Source organism: Bemisia tabaci, chromosome 10 (genome assembly GCF_918797505.1).
Source record: "Bemisia tabaci chromosome 10, PGI_BMITA_v3".
NCBI classification, from domain to species: domain Eukaryota; kingdom Metazoa; phylum Arthropoda; class Insecta; order Hemiptera; family Aleyrodidae; genus Bemisia; species Bemisia tabaci.
The window spans coordinates 30,126,447-30,148,413 of record NC_092802.1 but is presented as its reverse complement, the minus strand read 5'-3'; the positions used below and the strand labels follow the sequence as shown (position 1 = coordinate 30,148,413).

Here is a 21,967-nt window from a genome sequence, read left to right as displayed (position 1 = left end):
ATTTTCGGGATGTAGATTGCTTACTTTCAATTCATGAATGAATAAAGCAACGACATGGTTGAACTTCTTTGCATGGAAAGACGTTTAAAATAACAAAATCAAGACGTATTTAATGCAATTGCATTTATATCGAGTCAATTTCTTTTCAATAATATAACGGGATTTTTACTACCGGTGATTTGGGTATTTTAGCCCCAAAATACCTTTAAATCGACTTTATCTTCTAGGAGTTCGACAGAATTTTTCCTTTCTTCGCTTAAATTATTCCGTAGCACTTTTCTTCAAGAATCTGATAAGATTTTGCTTGAGGCAGATCAAAAAACTTAAATTCGATCGAATAGCTTTCTACTTTCACAATACACGGTCTCGTCAAGGTGCGTCTTTGACCTCGCAGTGTTGGATCGTGAATTCTCTTTTTATGCTGTTTGCCTATTTTGAAATCTCTGTAAATGAAAACTAAAGGGGTTGATATGTGCGAGTTAATGACGCGCCTTATCAACACATTGTGTTGGAGTTCACTGCTTGTTTTTTTATCAAAGCATGGCCTGAGTAGCAACTATTGCATATTATATTTGTAAAGTCTGCTAGTAGCTCAGTTTTTTCATCGCATTATGAGTAACCGAAAACCTACACATCTTGTTACTCCGTTTATACACAATTTTGAGGTTCTTAAGTTAATTCCATTGGTTCACTGAAAAAAAAAAAAAAAAAAAAAAAAAAACTCAGGCCGTGGGAGCCGAAATTACGGGCTATATAGACATACCGTCCGTTCCAGGCTCAAAGGCCGAAAATTTCGGCTGCTGGAGCTGTAGCTTCGGCCTCTGAACCCGGAGCAATCGAAGCTACGCCTCCAGCATCCGGAAGTTACGGCCTCTGAGCCCGGAACGGACAGTATGTCTATATAGCCCGTAATTGCGGCTCCCACGGTCGGAGTTTTTTTTCTCAGTGTTTCCTCGTGAACTTTTCGTCGATAAGCACCCCTTAAAATTTAAAATAAGACAAAATAATCATCAAAATTTGCAGTTTTAGTCAAAAATGTCATGTCCGGCCACCCTAATTGACTCGATCCACTGTGTGGCGTTAAATCCGTGGCCCCTTCCTGTCAATTCCGGTTCCTTCGAATTGTGGGTTTGTCCAAAATGGTCCAAGATCCCCGCGCAAATCCGCCGGCGTTCGAACCAATCAGGGAGCGGCACCCGACATGTTATAACTTATGTATACTCTTTGGATAGTCTAACTTGGCCGATTATGAAGTCGAGTAGACATCATTCCTGTCACCGCTCAGCCGTAAACAACTTCCGCACTTTGAGATTTGCCGCCCGTGCCACCCGCGCCGCTCTGCGTTTTAAAGAGTAATGTGACAGCGAGATGTTGCCACGTGGACAAAAAATTATTGTAAATAAAACAATGGAGAATTCAAATGAGGATATCTGCAGAAAAAAAGTCTTTTTTATAACATTTTTTTTAAAACTCTTTATTCAGGAATTAAAACATTTACAATTATAATAAAATTTTAGACTTAAGACTGACTTAAGACTAACTTAAGACTCGAAGTTATTGGGACACGTTATGACCCCAGAACAGGGGGCTAAGGGGAGGGATATTTTACAACTGGACGCTGTACAGACATGCTATTATCATGAGTAAAAAAAAGTCTGGCTTGCAATGCGGCTAAGATTTGTGATTATACATGTCATTCACCAAAAAATGAACTGCGTCGTGTTTATATCAGAAACCCATCGACTTGCATCCAAATCTAATCAAGAAAAAAGAGGTTTGGAGTTTTTTTCCTCAATTATTGGTCTGAACGTTATGGACAAAGTTGACCGACTTCTTTCCAGTTCAAAATAATCTTTCTCTGCTTTGCTTTATAGAATCTTTTTTTATTTCATTTTATTTTATTTTACCATACGCTGGAAAAAAGTCTCATGGATGCCAGAGTCTGGACTCTTAAACAAATTGACGAGAACAAATACTTTTAATTCAATCGGATTTTTGCTTGAATCCAAAGAATATCCGCTTAAATTCAAAGGCGAGGCTCTCGATCAAGCAAAAATTCGCGCAAATTAATATTATTTTTTTACTATCAAATATTTTAAGAGTCTAAACTCTGCCTCCAAAGATTTTCTCCCAGTGTACTTTACCTTATTTTAATGTATTCTTTCAGACTGCTGTCCTCTCTCAGCTACTATCAAAGTCCGAAATTCTAGAAAACTATTTTGGCAACTTGATTCTTGGAAACCGCCGATTACAAATTTTTCTGAAGTCATAAGTATGTTGATTTGGAACGCATTTCCGAAAATTATAGGTCTCGAATTGAACAAATTTTCTTCACCCAAACATGCCAAGAGCGTAATTTTCGAAAAAGTGTCGTTACGCCTTTTTTCCCCAAAATCGTAGTACAAAACATTCGCTTTTAAACCAACAAGTTTCATTTTCAACTCTTCTCACTACACTCTTTTTTTTTCTCGCTTCGTTACACCAAGCAACCTGGCAAGTTCGTTGCCAGCACGTGTGACCTTGGCCCATCTCGACACAGTAGCCAATCAGTGCATCAATTACGTATTATTCTCGGAGGCTTTTCTGAAAAATAAATGAATTTTCAAGCAGACCTGACAAAGATTTTGAACGACTGGCTGGGTGATGGTTGTGATTTGCCCAGCTCCCTTCCATTATTCAGTTCCCGATATCCCGATCTTGCTTTCATCTCAATCAGCCAACTCAATCAGTGCGTCTGTTAGTTCGGTGGCTTTTCGCCGTCAATCCTTTTTTTTTTTTTTCAAAGTTAAATAACGAAAGTAGATTGTGCGTATTTTGTGGTGCATGGCCTAGTTTAGGGGTTAAACCCCTTGTTTACTAAGTGAGAACGTGGTCGCGGAAAATGGACGTGAAAGGCAGAATGGTATTGTGAAAATTGCATATTCAATGTTTTTAATCGATTACTATTTAAGACAAGCTATCATTGATATTGAAGACCATATTGACAACCACTCAAAATCAGTTTTTCAAAAATAAAAAGTCACGAATTTTGTTTTAGGAACTCCTTTTTGAATATTTTAAGCAAATAAATGTCTGGTAAAATCTACTCTCAAAGTGTTTGAGAAAACAAGTATTTTCTTTTGTAAAAAAAAATAACAAAAATTTTGTCTGAAAGTTTGGAAAAATTCAGTCGATATTTTAAAGGGACACATTTTGTAAAATGGGTTCCTGGAACATAAATTTTAACAATTTTTTTTAATTTTTATTTTTTTTTACCAAAAACAAAAAACAGTGGTGTAAAGAGTGTGCTTAAAAATTTTTGAGGCAGAATTTGGTTTTCCCCCCAAAAAAACACAAAGAGTGAGAGTAGACTTGGAAAAATGCAGCATATATTTAAGCTGACTTTTGTTTTTATCCGATTTAACGTTCATTGGATCAAGAAAGAGATGACGCTATGTTCATACCTACATTGGACAACATAGTGAAAGGAACACGTTGCATCGCTATGCGGCACGCGTCAAAAAATAACTTGAAAGTTGTCATACTGTAAAACATTTCTAAATTACATTGCTACAAAAATCTCTCCACTAGAATGACTGCAAAAAGTTTTTAAAGGAGTTTTTAAATTTTTAAAGGAGTTTTTAAATTTTAAAGGAGGCATCTGTCTCCACAATACTTCAGAGTTTCTTTTTTCGCAAAAAGAATTGAAAGAAATAAGCTCTTAAACGCTTGATGAAGATTTTAACGAAACCGTTTTCTTTAGATGATATTTTTCCCACTCAGATTTTCTACAGCTTGATAGTTAGTTTTTTACGTTTTAACCACAAGAGATTAGATATAATTTACTCTGAATAATTTTGACCGCCAACTTCGTGTACAGATTGTCCTCGGCAAGTTTCAAATAACCTTATCAGCATGGTTTTTTGTTATTTCACTTTATGAAATGCTGATGATTCACAGCGTCAATCAGGATAACTTATCTTCTCTTGTTTTAACAGCTTCATATAGCAAGTCATGAAAAAATTGCAAACATTACGATTCCACCAGCAATTCGAATCTGATGCAATTTGACTGGCGAAGCCTGGATGTTGACCCTGAAAAATTGAACATGTGGGTCACAGATTTGCCAGAACAAACACACGGCTTCAATGAATTTTGCGCTAAATTTAACCGCATCTCAGTGCTCATCACACAACTGCAGCTATAATCAGCGCGAAGACTGAAGTAACGGGTGCTTGCTCTCAAATCAACCATTCGGAAGGTACCATTTATAAAATTTTTCGTATATATCCTTTCGTATAAATGCAGCGTATGAAATCAGGCTGTGGAATAAATTGTTCAAAAAACTTAGAGCATGTACAAAAAAAGATAAAAATATATATTTAAAAAAAAAACTCTTTAATAAATATTTATCCTTTAGTCTACAAACTACAATCAGATGTAAATTAGTGTGTTGAGAGTTACCCAATACCAGTTTCTTCAACAGGACGGATTCGTGTACTTCACAATCTTCGATAAGAGGCTTCAACTAGGGACTGAAACGATATGCGCCTCTAGGGAATCGTTAGGGATAGCCTATTACATGTCAAGGATCAGGATTCCTAATAAAACTATGATTTCCCGGTGAATTTAAATATTCTAGTCAATATACGGGTTGATGTAAGTTTATTGCACGGATATCATACAGCCAGCAACAAAATAGACCTTTGAAAGGTTTAATCACACGAAAATCAAACCAGACACACGGAAATATCTAAAATCCATTCTTCAATAGAACACAATTTACACTACATATATCGTACGCTTCCAGTTGCCTATTCCGTACAATACACTAACCTAACAATCCAAGCAGTCTCGCAATTCTTTTCTCAAAGATCCCAATCGTGTATAAATTTTTGTTTTCTCCTCATGCCTCTCTTTTGAAGGCTAAAACTCAATGGAAATCATACGTAAAAGGGACGTGTAACAGGTTGCGCGGGAATTTGTGTAAAAAGGCTAAGTTTTATCTCGTCTCCTTCTTGGCAAATGCAATCGCTGGTAGCAGATAAAACTGCTCGCGGACGCGGTAAATATGGTAAAGTTGCATTTGAAGAAGTCAATAAATAGTCACGGCGATTTCAAATATACGTGATTACATTAATTACGATTGAACAGTAAAATTAAAATCTCATCTGTTATGCTAGTATCAATCTGGATTGACTTACATTAAACTCAGGACGTCATTTATTAATATTGTTTACCCTCCAAAATGAAGAAAATTGGAATGGATCTATTCTCCAACAGTAAACAGAAGGCGTTGCGTAGCGTGCCAGGTGCCATGCCTCTCGTCGCAAAAAGTTCCCTCTTATCTCGAGCACCTATTTTAACTCTCCAGAGATTCAATTGCATACTATCTGAAATGAAGGAATTTTGAGTGGGTTCATTCTGGAACAGTCAACAGAAGTTGCGTGAAAGCGCCGCACCTTGCCTCCCGTTGCCGCAAGTCCGCTTTTATCTCGAGCAACTATATTAACTCTCCGGAGATCAAATTGCCTATCCTCCGAAATGAAGGAGTTTTGAGTGGGTCCATTCTTTAACGACCAACAGAAGGTACGTGACGCACGCCGCGCCTTGTCTTTCGTTGCCGCAAGTCCACTTCTATCTCGAGCAACTTTATTAACTCTCCGGAGATCAAATTGCCTATCCTCCGAAATGAAGGAGTTTTGAGTTGATTCATTTTGCAGCGGTCTATCCGTGCACGGCGCGACGATTTAGTGTGCAACCAACTCATTGCTCTGGAACATTCCAGGCGTTTTGTTACGCAAATATGTGTCTTATTTCATCAATTTACTCTTCGTTCCGAATTGTATGGCGCTTTTCTTACATTCTAAAAAAAATTTCTGTATCCATAAATTGAATTTAATTAGCCGTCATTAATTATTTCAGTACAAAAAGCGATGGAGGGTACAATTTTGCCAGTTGGAATGGATGAGGAGGAGAGAGTAATAGCATTCCTGAACAAAAATTTTGTGCCTGATGAACCTCTAAATCGCTCTCAGGGAGTCACGAAGGGATTCCAGTCTCCTTTAGACATGCTGACGAGCGATATGTGTTTAAAGATGGAATCCGACACTGGAGACCTCATGGGTTTAGTCTTGAATGTTGTGGAAAACGATTTGCCTCAGGATAAAGTCAAATCAGAGAATGAGGACGGTGAGTCAGCTTGTCCTGCCAGCCACGATCCTGAATTCATACCTGTTTTGGTAAGTTTCTCAATAGTAGATATGATAACTCCACCGAAAAAAAATAATCACAATCTTAACTATACTCCTGGCTGATTTTTGTGCCACACTGTTAAAAAGCAAAGATTTACTGAATTATTTACTAATTATTACTACAATAATTACGTAAGCGTGAATTTCGCGCCGGGATTTTTAACAGTGCAGTTATGAGAGTAGTTACCCAGACAGAGCTATTGTTACTCCAATCACACTTTCGGCTGATCGACTCAACCGTCCCTGTGGCTGGTGCAACTACTCTTTTAAGTGGCGCCAAAATCAGCCAAGGATATTATGCTACTTTTTTGTGTCTTCTTATATTTCAATAAAACATGGAATATAGGTGACATACCTTATGACGCTTCGTCAAAACAAGTGTTTGCCAACTTGGAGTAAAATTCAGCAGTATGACTTTTGAAGTGGATCCTTGCAAGGGATTATTTTCAACAAGTATTTTCCACTGCAAAAGAAACACAATTTAAGCGAAAAGTTCTATTATCTTGACAAACTTTGAAGTAGGGGCAAACTTACCTTGAAACATACAAAACTCGCTGCATATTCCCTTCCGTATTTAGTAGTTTTTGTGGTAAATATTCATTTTAATCCATTTCAAGGACCCATATCCAAAGTTATACCGAGCGAACATTGTCCTTTTTATGATGATATTTTGAGAGCTTTCTGAAACCACCCTTAAACATAATGTAAGCCAAGTGGACAGTAAAGAAAGGCCACCCAGATTTTGTGTTAATATCGGAAGTAAAACACGCTGTGTAACAAGCTGTGGGTTATATTTTCTTGAGTTGTTTTCTCTGTGTCAAATCGACCATATCTTTGGGTTGAAAGGAAAAAAAAAATCAACGACCTCAATAAAAACTATGCGGCAGCCACTACATAAGTTCCGTAGGACACTTTCTTCATGATCCGATGTCTCCGGGTAACCTACGGTGTGGGTCGATTTAACACACACTTCTGTTGAGCAATCAAAACTTTTGGGTTGATCTGACACAAAAAAGTGACAATAAGTAACGCAGAGTAACACTAAACACAGAGACTTTCAACTGTGTGGTGCCTCCTGGGAAAAGGACCAGATTCAGCGGTATGATTGTTGAAATTGATAGACAAATCTGCAGACAAAGAGGACAAAAATGAGTGGTTGCAATGGACAAAGGAGGTAGGTAATAGACTAACTAGGCAACCCATTAGTTAGTCCATCATTTTCCCCCTTGGTCTTTATGAACCACACACTTCAACCAATAGGATCGTTCCATACGCCTTATGTCTTCTTTGTCTATCGCTTTGTCTATACACTTCAACAGTCAGCCCGCAGGAGGGTTTCAGGACATTCCGTCAACGATTTTTTTCCACGCACCTGTTTTGGCCAGTAGTTTACATCCATGCGTAAAATAAACAACAGTGACTTGGTTCAAGCATTATATTTAAGTCCGATTTTAAAATTATATCGACAATTTCGAAAGGAGAAAATTGAAAGAGAGGGAGGTGTTCTTATGGTAACTTATTTTTTAAATAAAATGTTACTTTCTTCTTGTGATTCATCTTAATAAAACGTAGCAAACATTTGTAAAACATTTTCAAGCGATGGCATCGATATTAATCTCAATGAGTCGTAAGTTGAAAGGAACTGTGCAAACATGAGTAAAAGAGGGGGAAAAACCAAAAAGCACGCAATCTTTGGTTTTAACCCATTTGTACATCGATCTGTTAGAATCAAATACGTCCAATTTTAAGCGTTTGATTGCGCTGCAGCACAGTAAAAGCACAAAATATGAAAAAATAAATTTGAGGGCTTTGAAAATCATTTAATTTGACACGGAATCACCTTAATATTTACAGAATGCACAGTATATTTTCCTCTAATACATATCTTTTTTCATCCATTTAAATGAGAATAGTCCATGCAGAGTGTGCAAGCATTTCAAAATCATGAGTTGAAAAACGCTGACTCTGCGAGTTTAAATATTAGAGCCAAACAGAGCGGAGCGGCGCGGCGTGCAGCCAGCGCGAGAGGCTCACTGGCGCCTACAAACCTGAAGGGATACGCCACGCATTGCGCAATGTTTGAAGTATTTACTTAGGTTTGTAGGCGCCAATACGCGTTTCGCGCTGGCCGCCCGCCCGCCGTGCCGCGGCATGGCACCTCAAGCAACTATTTCACAACAGAGGTGTTGCATAGTATCATTCGAAATTGAAGGCGCCCCAACATATTAAGAGTGACGGGCATCCTTTAAGGATACGCAGCGTTCTCCGCAAAATAAATTAAGATGCTACGGCACAAAAAGAGAGCGGCAGTCCTAAAACTCATCAAGTCCTAGCATCCGTATTCAATAAAGTTTAGCATAACTTTCAAATTTCATTAGAGAAAAAAGTGACTCGATTTAGGCAGAAAAATTCCTGAGTATGCCGTCAAGAATATTTTATTTTGAGTCTGAATAATAATTGGTATGTGGACTATAACTCCCCCACCGAAAAAACGCGTGGACTTAAACTACTGGAAAAAACAGGTGCGCTGACAAAAAATCCTTGACAAAATGTCCTATAACCCGAAGGAACTACTATGACTAGAGTCCCTTTATACTGAGAGTCAAGACAACACCCCTCATGGAGTCACAAACGGGAATAAAGTTTACACAAATTGAACGTTTTTCATAATCTTTGATCGGCCCATTCTTAAACTCCTTTCTCCGTTCTTTCTCTCCTTTCGTTTGTTCCTTGTCGAACCCGAAATTCCTCGGTCCATTCCGGATTATAATCTTTGCAATTGGTGAAAACGTAATCTTTATTCCCGTTTGTGGCACTGTGAAGGCCTAAAATTCGGTTATTAACCAATCAGAAATGTATTCGGATTGTCTTGACTCTCAGTATAAAGGGACTCTAACTATGACTAGACCACAATATCGTCCGTTCATGAATGGTTAGCTCAACGCTATCCATTTGACAACCGCGGGTTTCATTACTGCCAACATTCGTCGAAAATCGACTCTACGAGGCAGGCTGTGCGCCTAGCGGCCCTTTCCGCGGCGCGTGGCATGGCGTGGCGTTGGCTTGAAAAATTCACGCATTTAATGGGCTTTCGCGAGTGGAGCAACAGGTGCAACTAATAGAAATATTAATTATAAGCCTCGCACGAGCTCCTATATGTATATTTCACCTTTTATCCGGCTTCACCGTCGCAACTGATAATTAAATTGATATACGATTCCAACTCCTGTGCCACTTGCTCCTAATATCCTCCGCCAAGCTGCGTTGCGCTCATCTAATAAATCACCGTTGCCAAATTCACGTTCGGAAACTCTGAATTAGTGACTTTGGTGAGAAAAGCTAGAGTTTTAGTACGTTCATAAACAGTCATGCACTGCACTGAAAAAAAAATCTCGGCGTATTTACTAAGATAAGGGTAAAATTACCAAGAATTCAGGGTTCTATTTGATCCCAGTTTTTTCTTGGTAAAATTACCATTTATGGAATTGGTAATTTTACCGAAAATTCTCGGTAAAATTACTGACTTTCTTGGTGACTTACGTGGTAGAATTATCGAGATAAAATGGCAAAGTTACCGGGAATTGATTACCAATAAAAGTGGTATTCTTACCTGAAAAAAACAGTAAAAATACCGGTTTTTAGGTAAGCTTACCAGTCTGTCTTGGTAAGATTACCAATAATTGGTAATAAAAGTGAGATGGTAAAGGTACCAACGGACCTTGATAAAAACGCCGAGAATTTTTTTTCAGTGCGCTAATGATAGAGTGGGCCATCTTAGCTTTATTAGAGTAACTTAAAAGGAAGGCTACGGAGATATCAAAATATGGAGTTCTTAGGGCCTTAAAGGGCAGTGGACCCTCTGACACAAAAAATGATATTGCCGATCTTTAGATGCCAATATCAAGCCAAGATGGCGAAGAATGTTAATAATGTGCGTTCTTCCACAAAAATAAGGAAATTAATGCAAAATCTGGGTTGGATACGGGTGTCAAATGGACTACATTTGCAATTTGGAACTATAAATTCTAGCCCGGTTTAAAAACAACGTATGTGCCACTAGTTTCCCTATGCACACAAGTGTTTTTCCAGAAAAGCCAGAATTTATAGTTCCAAATTTATTGCAAAATGCAGTCCAAATGTGCGACGCAGTCAACCGATGAAAAGGAATACTGCCGTGCAAAAGAATAACGCCGTATGAGCCTTCAGACGTTGCCAAGTTTCCTTCGATAAAAACCGGATTTACTGAGAAAATTGCGAATATTTCTTACCGAAATTTCCAGCCGATTTGCACGCGATGTAATCTGAAGTATCGGAAACTTTAAAGGAAAAATATGCGTGAATGTCCTCAAAAATGTATGTTTTACCCGGAGAAATTTGGCAACTCTCGAATTTTCTTATGGCGTTTTTCCTTAGCACGGCAGAATAGTTGTATCCAGACAACAAGCCCCATTGCGCATCGCTATCGGCTGTAGGAAAGCCTTCAATTGGTTACTTATGCAACAAGGACAACCAACGGCCATGAATAGTGGTGTCCGTGTGTTCATTCGAGTAACCTTAAATTGCCCTAACTTAGTCGTCACACAACATAGTTGCTCATGAAACCAAAATGTGCCAGATTTCATAAGTTTGAATATTTAAAATACAGAACAAGATGTCACCAATGTCACCCCTATTTTCTCTTTCAGCGGTTCCTAAACCACGTGGACTCGCTGGTTCCGATCAAGGACAAGGAGGGAATCATGCACATTCACATCGTGGCAGTGGACGGTTCCTGGAGGAACCAGGGCATCGGGCGGCGCCTGGTGGAGGCCTCGGTGAAACTGGCACGGGACAGGGGAGTCCCTGGCGTCCAAGTCAACTGCTCCAACCACTACACCAGCCGCATGGTCGAGAAAATCCCTGAGTTCCGCAAGATCCTCTCCGTACCCTACGACTCCTACCTGGACCCGTGCGGACAGCCCGTCTTCCGCATCCCACCACCGCATGATGCTATGCATGTCTATCATATGAGCTTGTGAAAGGGGAACACCTTTAAAGTGATAAACCACAATACTGCACTAGAAAAAAGAAGCCCTTGGTCCAGAGTCCATACTCTAAAAAAAAAAGATGCTGACAGGAAAAAAAAGCGAGAAAGCTCTAATACATTCGTATCAGAGAAACGCATAGCTGTTTTCCATATAGGTGCGTTTTTAAGCTCTTTAAAGAAGGTAAACACTATCGAGATGAAAGAACTCTCTCACCAAAATTTCAACTGGCAATTTTGAAAAAACTACGAGTACGTTACCGCTAAAAAAATAAATTATAGAAAAATGATTATCTTCCTCTGTGCTTTTACATCAGAAGTATTATATAAATTTATCATAAATTAAGCCCCTCTCCGCCATCTTTTTGTCGAGCTGGTGCACCATTTGAACACATTACCACCAGTGGCATGGCACGCTTTACGATTTATCGATTGACCTGTCATTTAAATCAATGAAAAAGGATCGATTATCTGGGTGTTCGCAATAAACACCTTAATAATCGAGTCTTTACTACAGCTTCAAATGGAGAAATATTGAGAATCGATCATTCACGCCACGGCACTGATTGCCACTATAATACTAGAAATCAAGAGGTAGGCTAACGGCTACCGTGATAGCGAAGAGAGCAGTATGTGTATTTCTGCATGAGCCATGATTACTACATGCTGTCATGGGTCTGGAGGTTCATCCCAGCATACACCTACTGCTCTCATCACTATATCGCATCGGTAGGCTGGAATCAAAAAGAGCCCCCTTTCAGCTGAGCACTTAAAAGTCTTGATTTAATCGGATATTGCTTGAATCACAAGGAAATCCACGTAAGCTAAGAGGTTTGACTCTCGATTTGAGCAAAAATCCGAATTTGTGAGAGTCTGTATTCTGGACTCAAGATACTTTTTTTCAAGTGTATATATCTCAATTTGCTCAAAAGTTACAGAGGTAGATCCCTAGTGCTGGTCGTGTGGTACATTTTGATCCCCCTATGCAGGAAATTTTAATTGAAAGTGGTTATAATCAGTAATGTACTGGAGTTTTAACATTCAATGATAAGTTAACTAAAGTGGTGGGAAATATACCAACTTTAAAGGGTAAAACGGAGCTTTTGTGTGCGTTAAGAATTACGATTGTACAATTCCGAATGTGAATGTTTGCAAAGAACAGGATGGTGCCACTGGTTTTTACTGAAACGGGCTTTCAAGTTCAAAAACAGAGTCTTAAAGTTGAGACCATAATTTAATAAATCCATCGACCTTTAACCTGTGAGTCCGTCTCTCTATCCAGTAAAATACTCATTGGGCAGATAGGGAGTAAATATATTGCCAAGGTTGTCATTTTGTTTGACAAAGCTATAGAGGAAAATCTCAGAGTAAACTCCGCCATGCAATTTTGCCGTTGACAGCACAAACGCTGTGACTTTATATACCAGGGTGTGTATTTCTTCTCCACTCGTAACCCTGTATTACAAGAACATCTACTTTTCATGATGCTTTTCATTCTTTCATTTTGAGTTTCCATTAGTATTTTTGGTCTACCAGGTCGTTTAAATATTAAAATATGAATACTGATTAATTTTCTTGCAAAATTTAATATTTTCAGAAGAAAAATAATGAAAACTGTAGAATGGAGGAATTGCATTTTTCTTTTTGGACAACAAAATTTACTCTGAAACCTTCAAAGCTCAAAACCCGAGTGATATGAATGTGGAGCCGAATCTGCTCTTTCTGCACGGTGAACTCCGTTTTTAAATAATGTTGTTTGATTGTTGTTGTTTCATGTTGTATATAATGTTGTATGATTTTTGTGTCTGAAGCAATATGTTGCAATAAACATGTTTTGCTTTTCCTGTAGTGTCTTTAGTTCCAGTTTGGCGCTGAATAATTCTGAATTTTCAACCTACTTCATATCACAAAAATTGTCTTTATTCGGATTTGAGTACTCTAGTGAGTGCAAACAACATTGCCACCCATATGAAGATCTATTAACATGTTTAGATGTAAATATGTAAATATTATAAGTTCATTCGATTGCTCTGTCTCTTAATTCTCGGTATTCCCGAATGACTCGAAAAAATTGTAAATAGTGTAGCAAATGTTATATAAACATAAAATGTAATTCTGTATAAATAGTTTCCTTAATAAAAAGTTAAAGTTAAGGGAAAATGAAAAAAGATGTTTCGAAGATCTCTTTTTACGTCTACCGGACAGTGGATCAAACAGATTGAGACCTTTCCGGGATCCTAATAAATAGAATTTTGCATTTACGTTTGCCAAATCTATCATTATTAGGTCAATAATTCTTATCATTTTCTCGATAAACTTTTGGCTAAAAATGAGACAGAAGTACGGGTATAGTATAACGCTCTACAATATTTATTAATATAATTTGTAAAATGATCGATAAGCCTCGAAGGAAGTAAATAATTAAGAAAATGCGTGTTGTTGCTCGGAAATACTATTCAATTTGTTGCCTTCAATCAGGTCGCATCGAAAACAAACCTATACCTGCGAGCTGAAACAAATATGTATTCGAAAAAGACGCAATTATATCGCTCCGTGAAGTTTGATCGAAACCATGAAAAATGTGCGTTTCTGTCTGCGGATACCGTCCTCTTAAATTTTGCCTTCAATTATGCTGAATAGGCAACAAACTTACGAAGGGGCAATAGCTATTCGACAAAACCTACATTTATCTCGTGTCGACTAATTATCTTCAGACACCGAACTAAGCGTAATTTTTTCATTTTCTTCATATTTTTTTTAGAAAGCTACAGTTTTTTTCTGGTTAATTAGGAATCATTTCATCAACAATTCAGCCATGTTCCAACGTGAACCATTTGCTCTCACATTCTCGTTAGCGGTGTCTGAAAATCTCCGGCTCTATGTTTTTTTTTTTAAAGGAGAAGAAATTGGCATCATTCCTTGATGTTTTTGCACAATTTTCTTCGCACAGAGAAGAAAAATTACGACATTTTTTTAAGAATTGCCGTTGAGTAGTTTTCCGTCTAAAAAATGAAGTATGACAGGAAGTCTGCGACTTTGCAAACCGAGTTATGTGATTGCCGACTTACACTGTCGACATGTTTTTCCTTGAATCTATAACTTGGCCCGCTTATGTTCAATTCATTCCAATTAACACGTGCAATTATCCTCCCCACAATACTAAGGGGGCGCCGGAGGCATGGGCATGCATTATTCCAAACAATCCCTTCGTTGCGTTTAGTATTTTTTAAGGCTCGGGCTCCGATAACAATCGGCGATTAAATCGAAGCCTCCACGTATTTGTATCGGTCACGAGATACCACCGTCTGGAACCACCGACCGGCTTGACGTGCCCGAAACAAGCTGTCTGACATGCGAGTGTTTTCCATACGGGCGTATTCTTGCCAAACGGAACCATGTGCATTATTTCATGAGCCCTAAGATCCGTAAGAATAAACGCAAACCAGGGCTCACGTCATAATCCACATAGTTCCGTTCGGCAGAAATACGTCCATACGTCCGCTCGCATTTATTACCGTCTACGTCATTCTCCGCCGAGGAACATATCGTCGTGGCAGACGAAGCGAAAACCGCGTATGCGCACGGAGGATCGACGGGAGTATACGCGGTTTTGGATCCGGGGATCGGCGGGCGCTTCGGACGTCAGACGGAAGAATTATCCCGGCACCAGCCTCGTAAAACTCGGCGCGAAGCCACTAAGAACAATACAATATTGACATCGCCGGTCATAATTTCTCGAATATTTTACCCGTATCAGATCGGTAATTCGAGAACAGCACGCGTGATCGATGAAGGGGCTTATTCTCGAGGTGGCGGTGCCAAGTTGCAAATTGGCGATCGCGGTTGGTTAAGGAGAGTAACAGGAGTAAAAAAAGGGGAAAAACTGTAAAGAGGGCTTAAATACGAGAAAAAAAAACCCTAAGACGTTTCGACCCAAAACTGAGTCATTTTCAGCCGCACTGAAAAAAAATTCGCTGGGATCCAGTATACGGACTCTTAATAACGTTGACAAGAAAAAATACTCTTGATTCAATCCGATTTTTCCTTGAATAGCCTCTTGATTTAGGCGGATTTCCTTTTAAATTCAGCAAAAAGTCCCATTGAATCAAGAGTAATTTTTCTTGTAAATATTTTTAAGAGTTTGGATTCTAGATCTAAGCGACTCTTTTTCCAGTTCGGAAAATACAATAATATTTTAAAAATATCGAGGAAATTTTTTAAAATTTGTATTGCATTTTCCGACTGAAAATGACTCAGTTTTAAGTTGAAATGTGTTAGCTTTTTAATAGTTGTATTATAGCCTTGTACCTCGTTTTTCCCGATGTTTTACTCCAGTCACCATTGTCTTGGACTGCTCCGTAAAAATGTGTATCTATCAAAGAGAACTAGTATAAAGATAAAACTAACTCAAGATGATGCATGGTTTTCGCACTGAAAAAAATGGTATTCTGTTTTAATACCTTGGATGTCAAAAATGTGTCTGGTGATTCGAAGATGCTACCTTGATTGGCAACGCCGATGAATTTGCATTCATCGGATGTAAAGTTAACTGCGAGGGCAGTTAGTAAAGGCAGCATATTGGAATCACCAAACACATTTTTGACATCCTCGGTGCTAAAACAGCATATTATATTTTCAGTGTGTCAAATTAACTAAATGCAACGCTACTCATGGACCTCGTCATTGTCATTGTCTCAAAAAATATGGAGAAAAAGGAAGAACTTACGACCAATTCAATTCAGGCCACAGTGAGAAGTAAATGTAGGTTTTCTGAATAGCTATTGCTCCTTGGTACGTATGTTGCCTATTCAGCGTAATTGAAGGCGGATTTAAGTGGACGATATGTACAAACCGAGACAAACATCGTCCACAGCTGGTCTTAACGACTTTAAATTTTTTGACGAGTCACAAGCAAAAACTCTTCAGATTCTTGAAGTAGAGTGTCTACTGAGTCATTTAAGCCAAAAAGAAAAAAATTCTGTCGAGCTCCTGGAAAATAAAGTCGATTTAAAGGTATTTTTGGGCTAAAATAGCCAAATTACCCATAGCAAGGCCCGTCATATTATTTAAAAACTTGTTTTCTTCCTGGGTATAATGCCCAAGTTTCTTAAACATGCATATTTTAAGCCTCCGATTACTTAAACTACCAATTTTAACCATATGGTAAATTTTGGGGGCCTAAAATGAGCCCTCAGAGCCAAAAATTGCAAACATTTTTGAAAACTTCGGATTTTCAGGGGGGTGTTTTTTTTTAACGTTGTTTTTTCTACAGTCGTCAATGAGTAATTCTGAAGGGCATTTTCGATTACATAATTGAAATTTTGACTGTTCAGGTGAAGGGGGAAGGGGGCACCAGGCTTTGCTTTGCCATTCTCACAGTTTCTGAAAACGCTTGAAAATGCCCTATTACATTGGAAGTCCAAAATATCCCTTTTTATTCATTAATTACTGTATCTGATATTATAAAATATGCAGCAGGAGTTACTGCCCCCCCCCCCTCCTCCTCACTACGAGATGCATGTAAACCTTGATCTTACTGCGCGCGCTACCGGATCCTTGCTTTTCGCATCCGGGCATTTGCAGGATAAACTTGTAGCATAAACATGTCCATTTATATGTAATGCTAAAGACCGCCAAATGTTTTATTGCAAATGCCCGGATCTACTGTACAACGGACTGCCATCACGCGAAAAGCAAGGATCCGTTAGCGCGCGCAGTAAGATCAAGGTTTCCATGCATCTCGTAGTGAGGAGGATGGGGGGGGGGGGGCAGTAACTCCTGCTGCATATTTCATAATATCAGAAGCAGTAATCAATGAATTAAAAAGGGATATTTTGGACTTCCAATGTATTAGGGAACTTTCAAGCGTTTTCGTAGCGCGCGCAGTGAGATCAAGGTTTCCATGCATCGCGTAGTGAGGAGGAGGGGGGGGGGGGCAGTAACTCCTGCTGCATATTTTATAATATCAGATACAGTAATTAATGAATAAAAAGGGATATTTTGGACTTCCAATGTAATAGGGCATTTTCAAGCGTTTTCAGAAACTGTGAGAATGGCAAAGCAAAGCCTGGTGCCCCCTTCCCCCTTCACCTGAACAGTCAAAATTTCAATTATGTAATCGAAAATGCCCTTCAGAATTACTCATTGACGACTGTAGAAAAAACAACGTTAAAAAAAAACACCCCCCTGAAAATCCGAAGTTTTCAAAAATGTTTGCAATTTTTGGCTCTGAGGGCTCATTTTAGGCCCCCAAAATTTACCATATGGTTAAAATTGGTAGTTTAAGTAATCGGAGGCTTAAATTATGCATGTTTAAGAAACTTGGGCATTATACCCAGGAAGAAAACAAGTTTTTAAATAATATGACGGGCCTTGCTATGGGTAATTTGGCTATTTTAGCCCAAAAATACCTTTAAATCGACTTTATTTTCCAGGAGCTCGACAGAATTTTTTCTTTTTGGCTTAAATGACTCAGTAGACACTCTACTTCAAGAATCTGAAGAGTTTTTGCTTGTGACTCGTCAAAAAATTTAAAGTCGTTAAGACTAGCTGTGCGTCGTTCGATCAAGCTTCATGGAGCGATATGATAAATTGAGGTTTATTCGAATACATGCAATTTTGAGCTCCTGAGCTCATATGATAGTTACATATTATGAGAGTGTATGGCCATTATTTTGTGTGCCGCTCTTTCGTTGGTCGCAAAAAGTAAGGTGAAGTAAGGTAAGGTACGGCGCGCTTACGGCCATAAGTAAACAAACAAGATGGTAACTCTACGCACCGTTGGATTCCCTCTAGGAAGTATTAATGAAATAATCGTTAAATGTCTGATAATAAATAATTTTATTATCTAATGTGAAAATGCGACAAATTTTTGAAGCTCATCGACGGGTAGGGGCGTTTCTTCATTTACGGCCGCAAAGGCATTATGATAGCCTAAAACGCGTGGACCAATCAAAAAGCGGTACAACTCTCCTGAATTATAAGAATAGGAATGACTATACTCTGTACATACAGGTGCTCTAAGCTCAGGTGGTGACTTCAGAAAGTAACTTTTATACATTTTCGGGAAGATAGCACTGCAGGGTCATTAAAATTTACTGTCTTTGAAATAATTCACAATCGAGGCGCCGGGTGCAAAACAGGGCATTTCTTGGTCACATAGTGTATCAAAATCTCAGCTAAAGTTTCACCCAGCATAATTGAAGCAAATGTATGTAATTTGTTGTAACCTCCACTGAATATTCTTGATGATTTTACGGTGCTGAAAATGTAAAATTTCAGGAAATTGATCCAATGTTTTCCTCTCAAGTAAGAATTAGCACTAGAGATTCGGAAACACCGCAACCAAGAAATGCCCTTCTTGCACCCAACGCCTCATGTTCTTGGCAATACCTGATGGCGCTGAGGTTTTAAACTTCCGCGCTTAACAAACTTACGATTTTTTTGGCACTCACTGAAAAAGAAAGTGAAGCTGATTTAACATTCTGAATGTAAAAAAAGTATGCGTGAATTTATAAAATGCTGAGTTACCCGCTACAGTAGTTACTTTAGCACACCAAGATGTAAAACCTAACCTAACCGAACCTGACCTAACGTAAACTAACCGAACCTAACCTAACATAACCGAGCCTAACCTAACCTAACCCAATCTGACCTGACCTGACTTAACCAAAGACATAAAGACGGAGTGCTCGTATCTAAAAGCACGGGGAAGAAGTGTAGCCATTCTGGCGATGTGAATTCATGCGGGGGAAACGATTTGATTTGAACTTTTCCTCTTCATTTTTCCATATTTCTTCTTCGAATCTCCTTTTAAATGCCTAAAAAAACCGATAAATAAAGTTGGGATTTTGAATTTTTATAATAAACCTATTTTGACTTGGTAACAAGCAGGAATCTTGCAGGAATCTCAGATTAAGTTGCTGTGAATCCATGCGCGGGAAACGAAACTTGATTTGAATTAGTCCTCTTGATTTTTCCACATTTCTTCTTTTAATCTCGTTTTATTTGCCTGAAACGAACAAATAAATAAAGTTAGGATTTTGAATTCTTATAATAAACCTATTTTGGCTCGGTAATAAGGAGGAGTCTTACAGGAATCTCAGATACAGTTAGTTTTTCTGCTGCTCTAACCAAAAGGAGAGGTGGCTTCATTTTCTTCTTCTAGCGCTCCGTCTTTATGTCTTTGGATCTTACCCAACCTACCTAATCTAACCTAGCTGTGCGGGTAATCCAGCATTTTAAAGTTCTCGCACACTTTTCTTACATCCAGAATGTTTAATCAACTTCCTTTTTTCTTTCGGTGATTTAGAAATCTGACAAAGCTGCAGGAAGCCAGCACGCACATTCGGGTCATCGTGCACGCCATTCCGCCCCTTGTTCCGTCGTCTACTGAATGAGGTAGTGATCTAGTTTGCCACGATGATTTGTTTACCGACATGACTGAGTCACTGTTATAAAACAAATGCTTAACCCTTGTAACATCCAACCAACAGGAGAGGGAGGTTATGCATATGAACACAATTTTTTGTTGACAATAATCGTTGAACGGTGGTAAAAACCTGGTCTCTGATTAATCGATAGATATTCCATTTCTCACTAGAACACCTTTACAGGGAGAGTATGGACAACTCGATTTATGTAGCTCTCAGGGCCCAAAAAGACGATAACGTGTAAAACGGAAATCACTAGAAATGTGCCGCTGATAACCTCTGCATTTGAAAGATAAATCAACCTGGCCGACAGCGCATTTTAAACAAGCGTCTTTCAGAATCAAGAAGTTGAAACTGAGAAAGTTTATGCGAAATCAAAGTTTTAAACGTGCTTTTAAAAATTATGAAACGACGGGTAGTGAGAATTGTAAAAATTAGTACCACTGAATAATTCGAGTTCATAGGTTGGCTGCCCTTTTGGGCCTCAAGAGCTACGATCTGATCAAACCTAACCTCTAAATTTTCAAGTTGCCCATTCTCTCCCTATAAAGGTACTCTATTTCTCACCAACGAGGGAGCAACAAAGGAACGCGTTGTTTGAAAGGAGGGCTCGATTTGAGTCCCTAGGTTAGATGTCATATTTAAACATGCTTGGAGAAGCAGCGAATATAAAAATAAAAATAATAAAAAAAGAAGGTTTCTTACAACCATTATGCTGCCATTTTTTGCTGCGTTTTTGTAAAGAAAGCAACAAAAAATGACAGCGTAATGGTTCTTAGAAATCTTCTTTCTATTATTTTTATTTCTAAATCAGATGGGGCAAAAATTAAAAACACTTTAAATATTAAAATTGAAACATTTTCGATTTCTTAAAAAAAAGTCTTCTCTTGAGAATGTAAATCTGAGTGTTCGGAATAATTGTTGCCTTGTTTGTATTGAAAACAGTTCTCAAAACGTGAACTGTTATTGCTGAATTAAAATAATATCATTAGGTGCTATGCAAAATACTACATGAAAAGTTGCAGTACGTTAATCTCATTTTCCTCTTTACGTGACGAGCGACGTGCGAATGCCAACGAAGTGTCGTCACCTTCCGGCCAAAGTATCACAAACGCCATGCGACGAATCAAAATTTCCGCAGCCATTTTATTATTTTACAGAGAATTTTTTCAACGAAGCTCTCCGAATATATCACTGTATTTTCTTTGAGCTGCCGATAAAGTTCAGTGAAATTTTCAAACAAATTCAACCAAAAATTTCTCAGTAAAAAAATAAATTTGCAGCGAAAATTTCGAAACGTCTTATGGCGCTTCTGAAACTTTGGCCGGAAGGTGCCGATTTAGAGAAAGGCTTTTAAGCTCAAGGTAAAATGAAGTTGGCAAACCTCTTTGATGGACGCGTTTATTTCTGACTCTTCATTTTTCAGATGTTGATCGATGACTATTCAGTCGTGCCTCATGGAACTATCAACTATATAATTTGTGAATGCAACTATTGTGGTCGAATTACTGACGAACTTGATCGAAAACTTTTGATGAGTTACCATCAGAAACCATCACTGCTTTTGTGGCGAACAGAATGTAGAATTTTGCGCCGGCACACAGTGGATCGAGTTAATTAGAGAGGTCAGACAAAAAATTTGTGACTAAAACTGCAAATTTGAACGTTTAATTTGTCACATTTTAAATAAGGAGTACCTCTGGAGGAAAATTTCAAGAGGAAACCAATGGAACCACTTTTAGAATATCAAAGTTTTGTATAAACGGAGTTATGAGCTTTTAATGTTTCCAAATTTTATCCGACCTCTCCCATTGACTCGATCCACTGAGCGACGTCGAACTCACAAACCCTCCTGCTAAAAACGACTATGCATGGTAAATGGACACCCTCCACCGCGCCAACCGCACTGTGTTTGGCGCAATGCGTGAAGTATCCTTATACAGTCTTGTAGGCGCTGTGCGTTTCTCGCCGATCGCTGCTGACCGCACTGCGTTTTTGATGCAATGCGTGAAGTATTCATGCACTCTTGTAGGCACTATGAGTTTCACGGCGCCAACCGCTACAACTGACCGCACTGCGTTTGACGCAATGCGTGAAGTATTCATGGAGTCTTGTAGGCTTTATTATTTATACAGGAACGTTTAATTTGTCACATTTTAAAGTTCAACACTGAAAAAAAATAGCTTGGATCAAGCTTGATGATTCTTGAATTTGCCGCCAAGAATTTTTTTTTTTCTTGCTTTAAACTGACTTTTTCTTGATACAAGAAAATAATGCTT

At 38.5% G+C, this 21,967-nt stretch overlaps 1 protein-coding gene across 1 annotated transcript; it reads left to right on the top strand.

The window, feature by feature from the left end:
• Positions 1 to 2,636: 2,636 nt before the first annotated feature.
• Positions 2,637 to 13,098, top strand: LOC109030928 (arylalkylamine N-acetyltransferase 1). The gene is made up of 4 exons (XM_019042162.2): positions 2,637 to 2,902; positions 3,978 to 4,240; positions 5,905 to 6,221; positions 10,919 to 13,098. Exons 3-4 carry the CDS (start codon positions 5,916 to 5,918, stop codon positions 11,249 to 11,251), a joined length of 639 nt encoding a protein of 212 aa, XP_018897707.2. The 5' UTR covers positions 2,637 to 2,902; positions 3,978 to 4,240; positions 5,905 to 5,915; the 3' UTR covers positions 11,252 to 13,098.
• Positions 13,099 to 21,967: the final 8,869 nt, after the last annotated feature.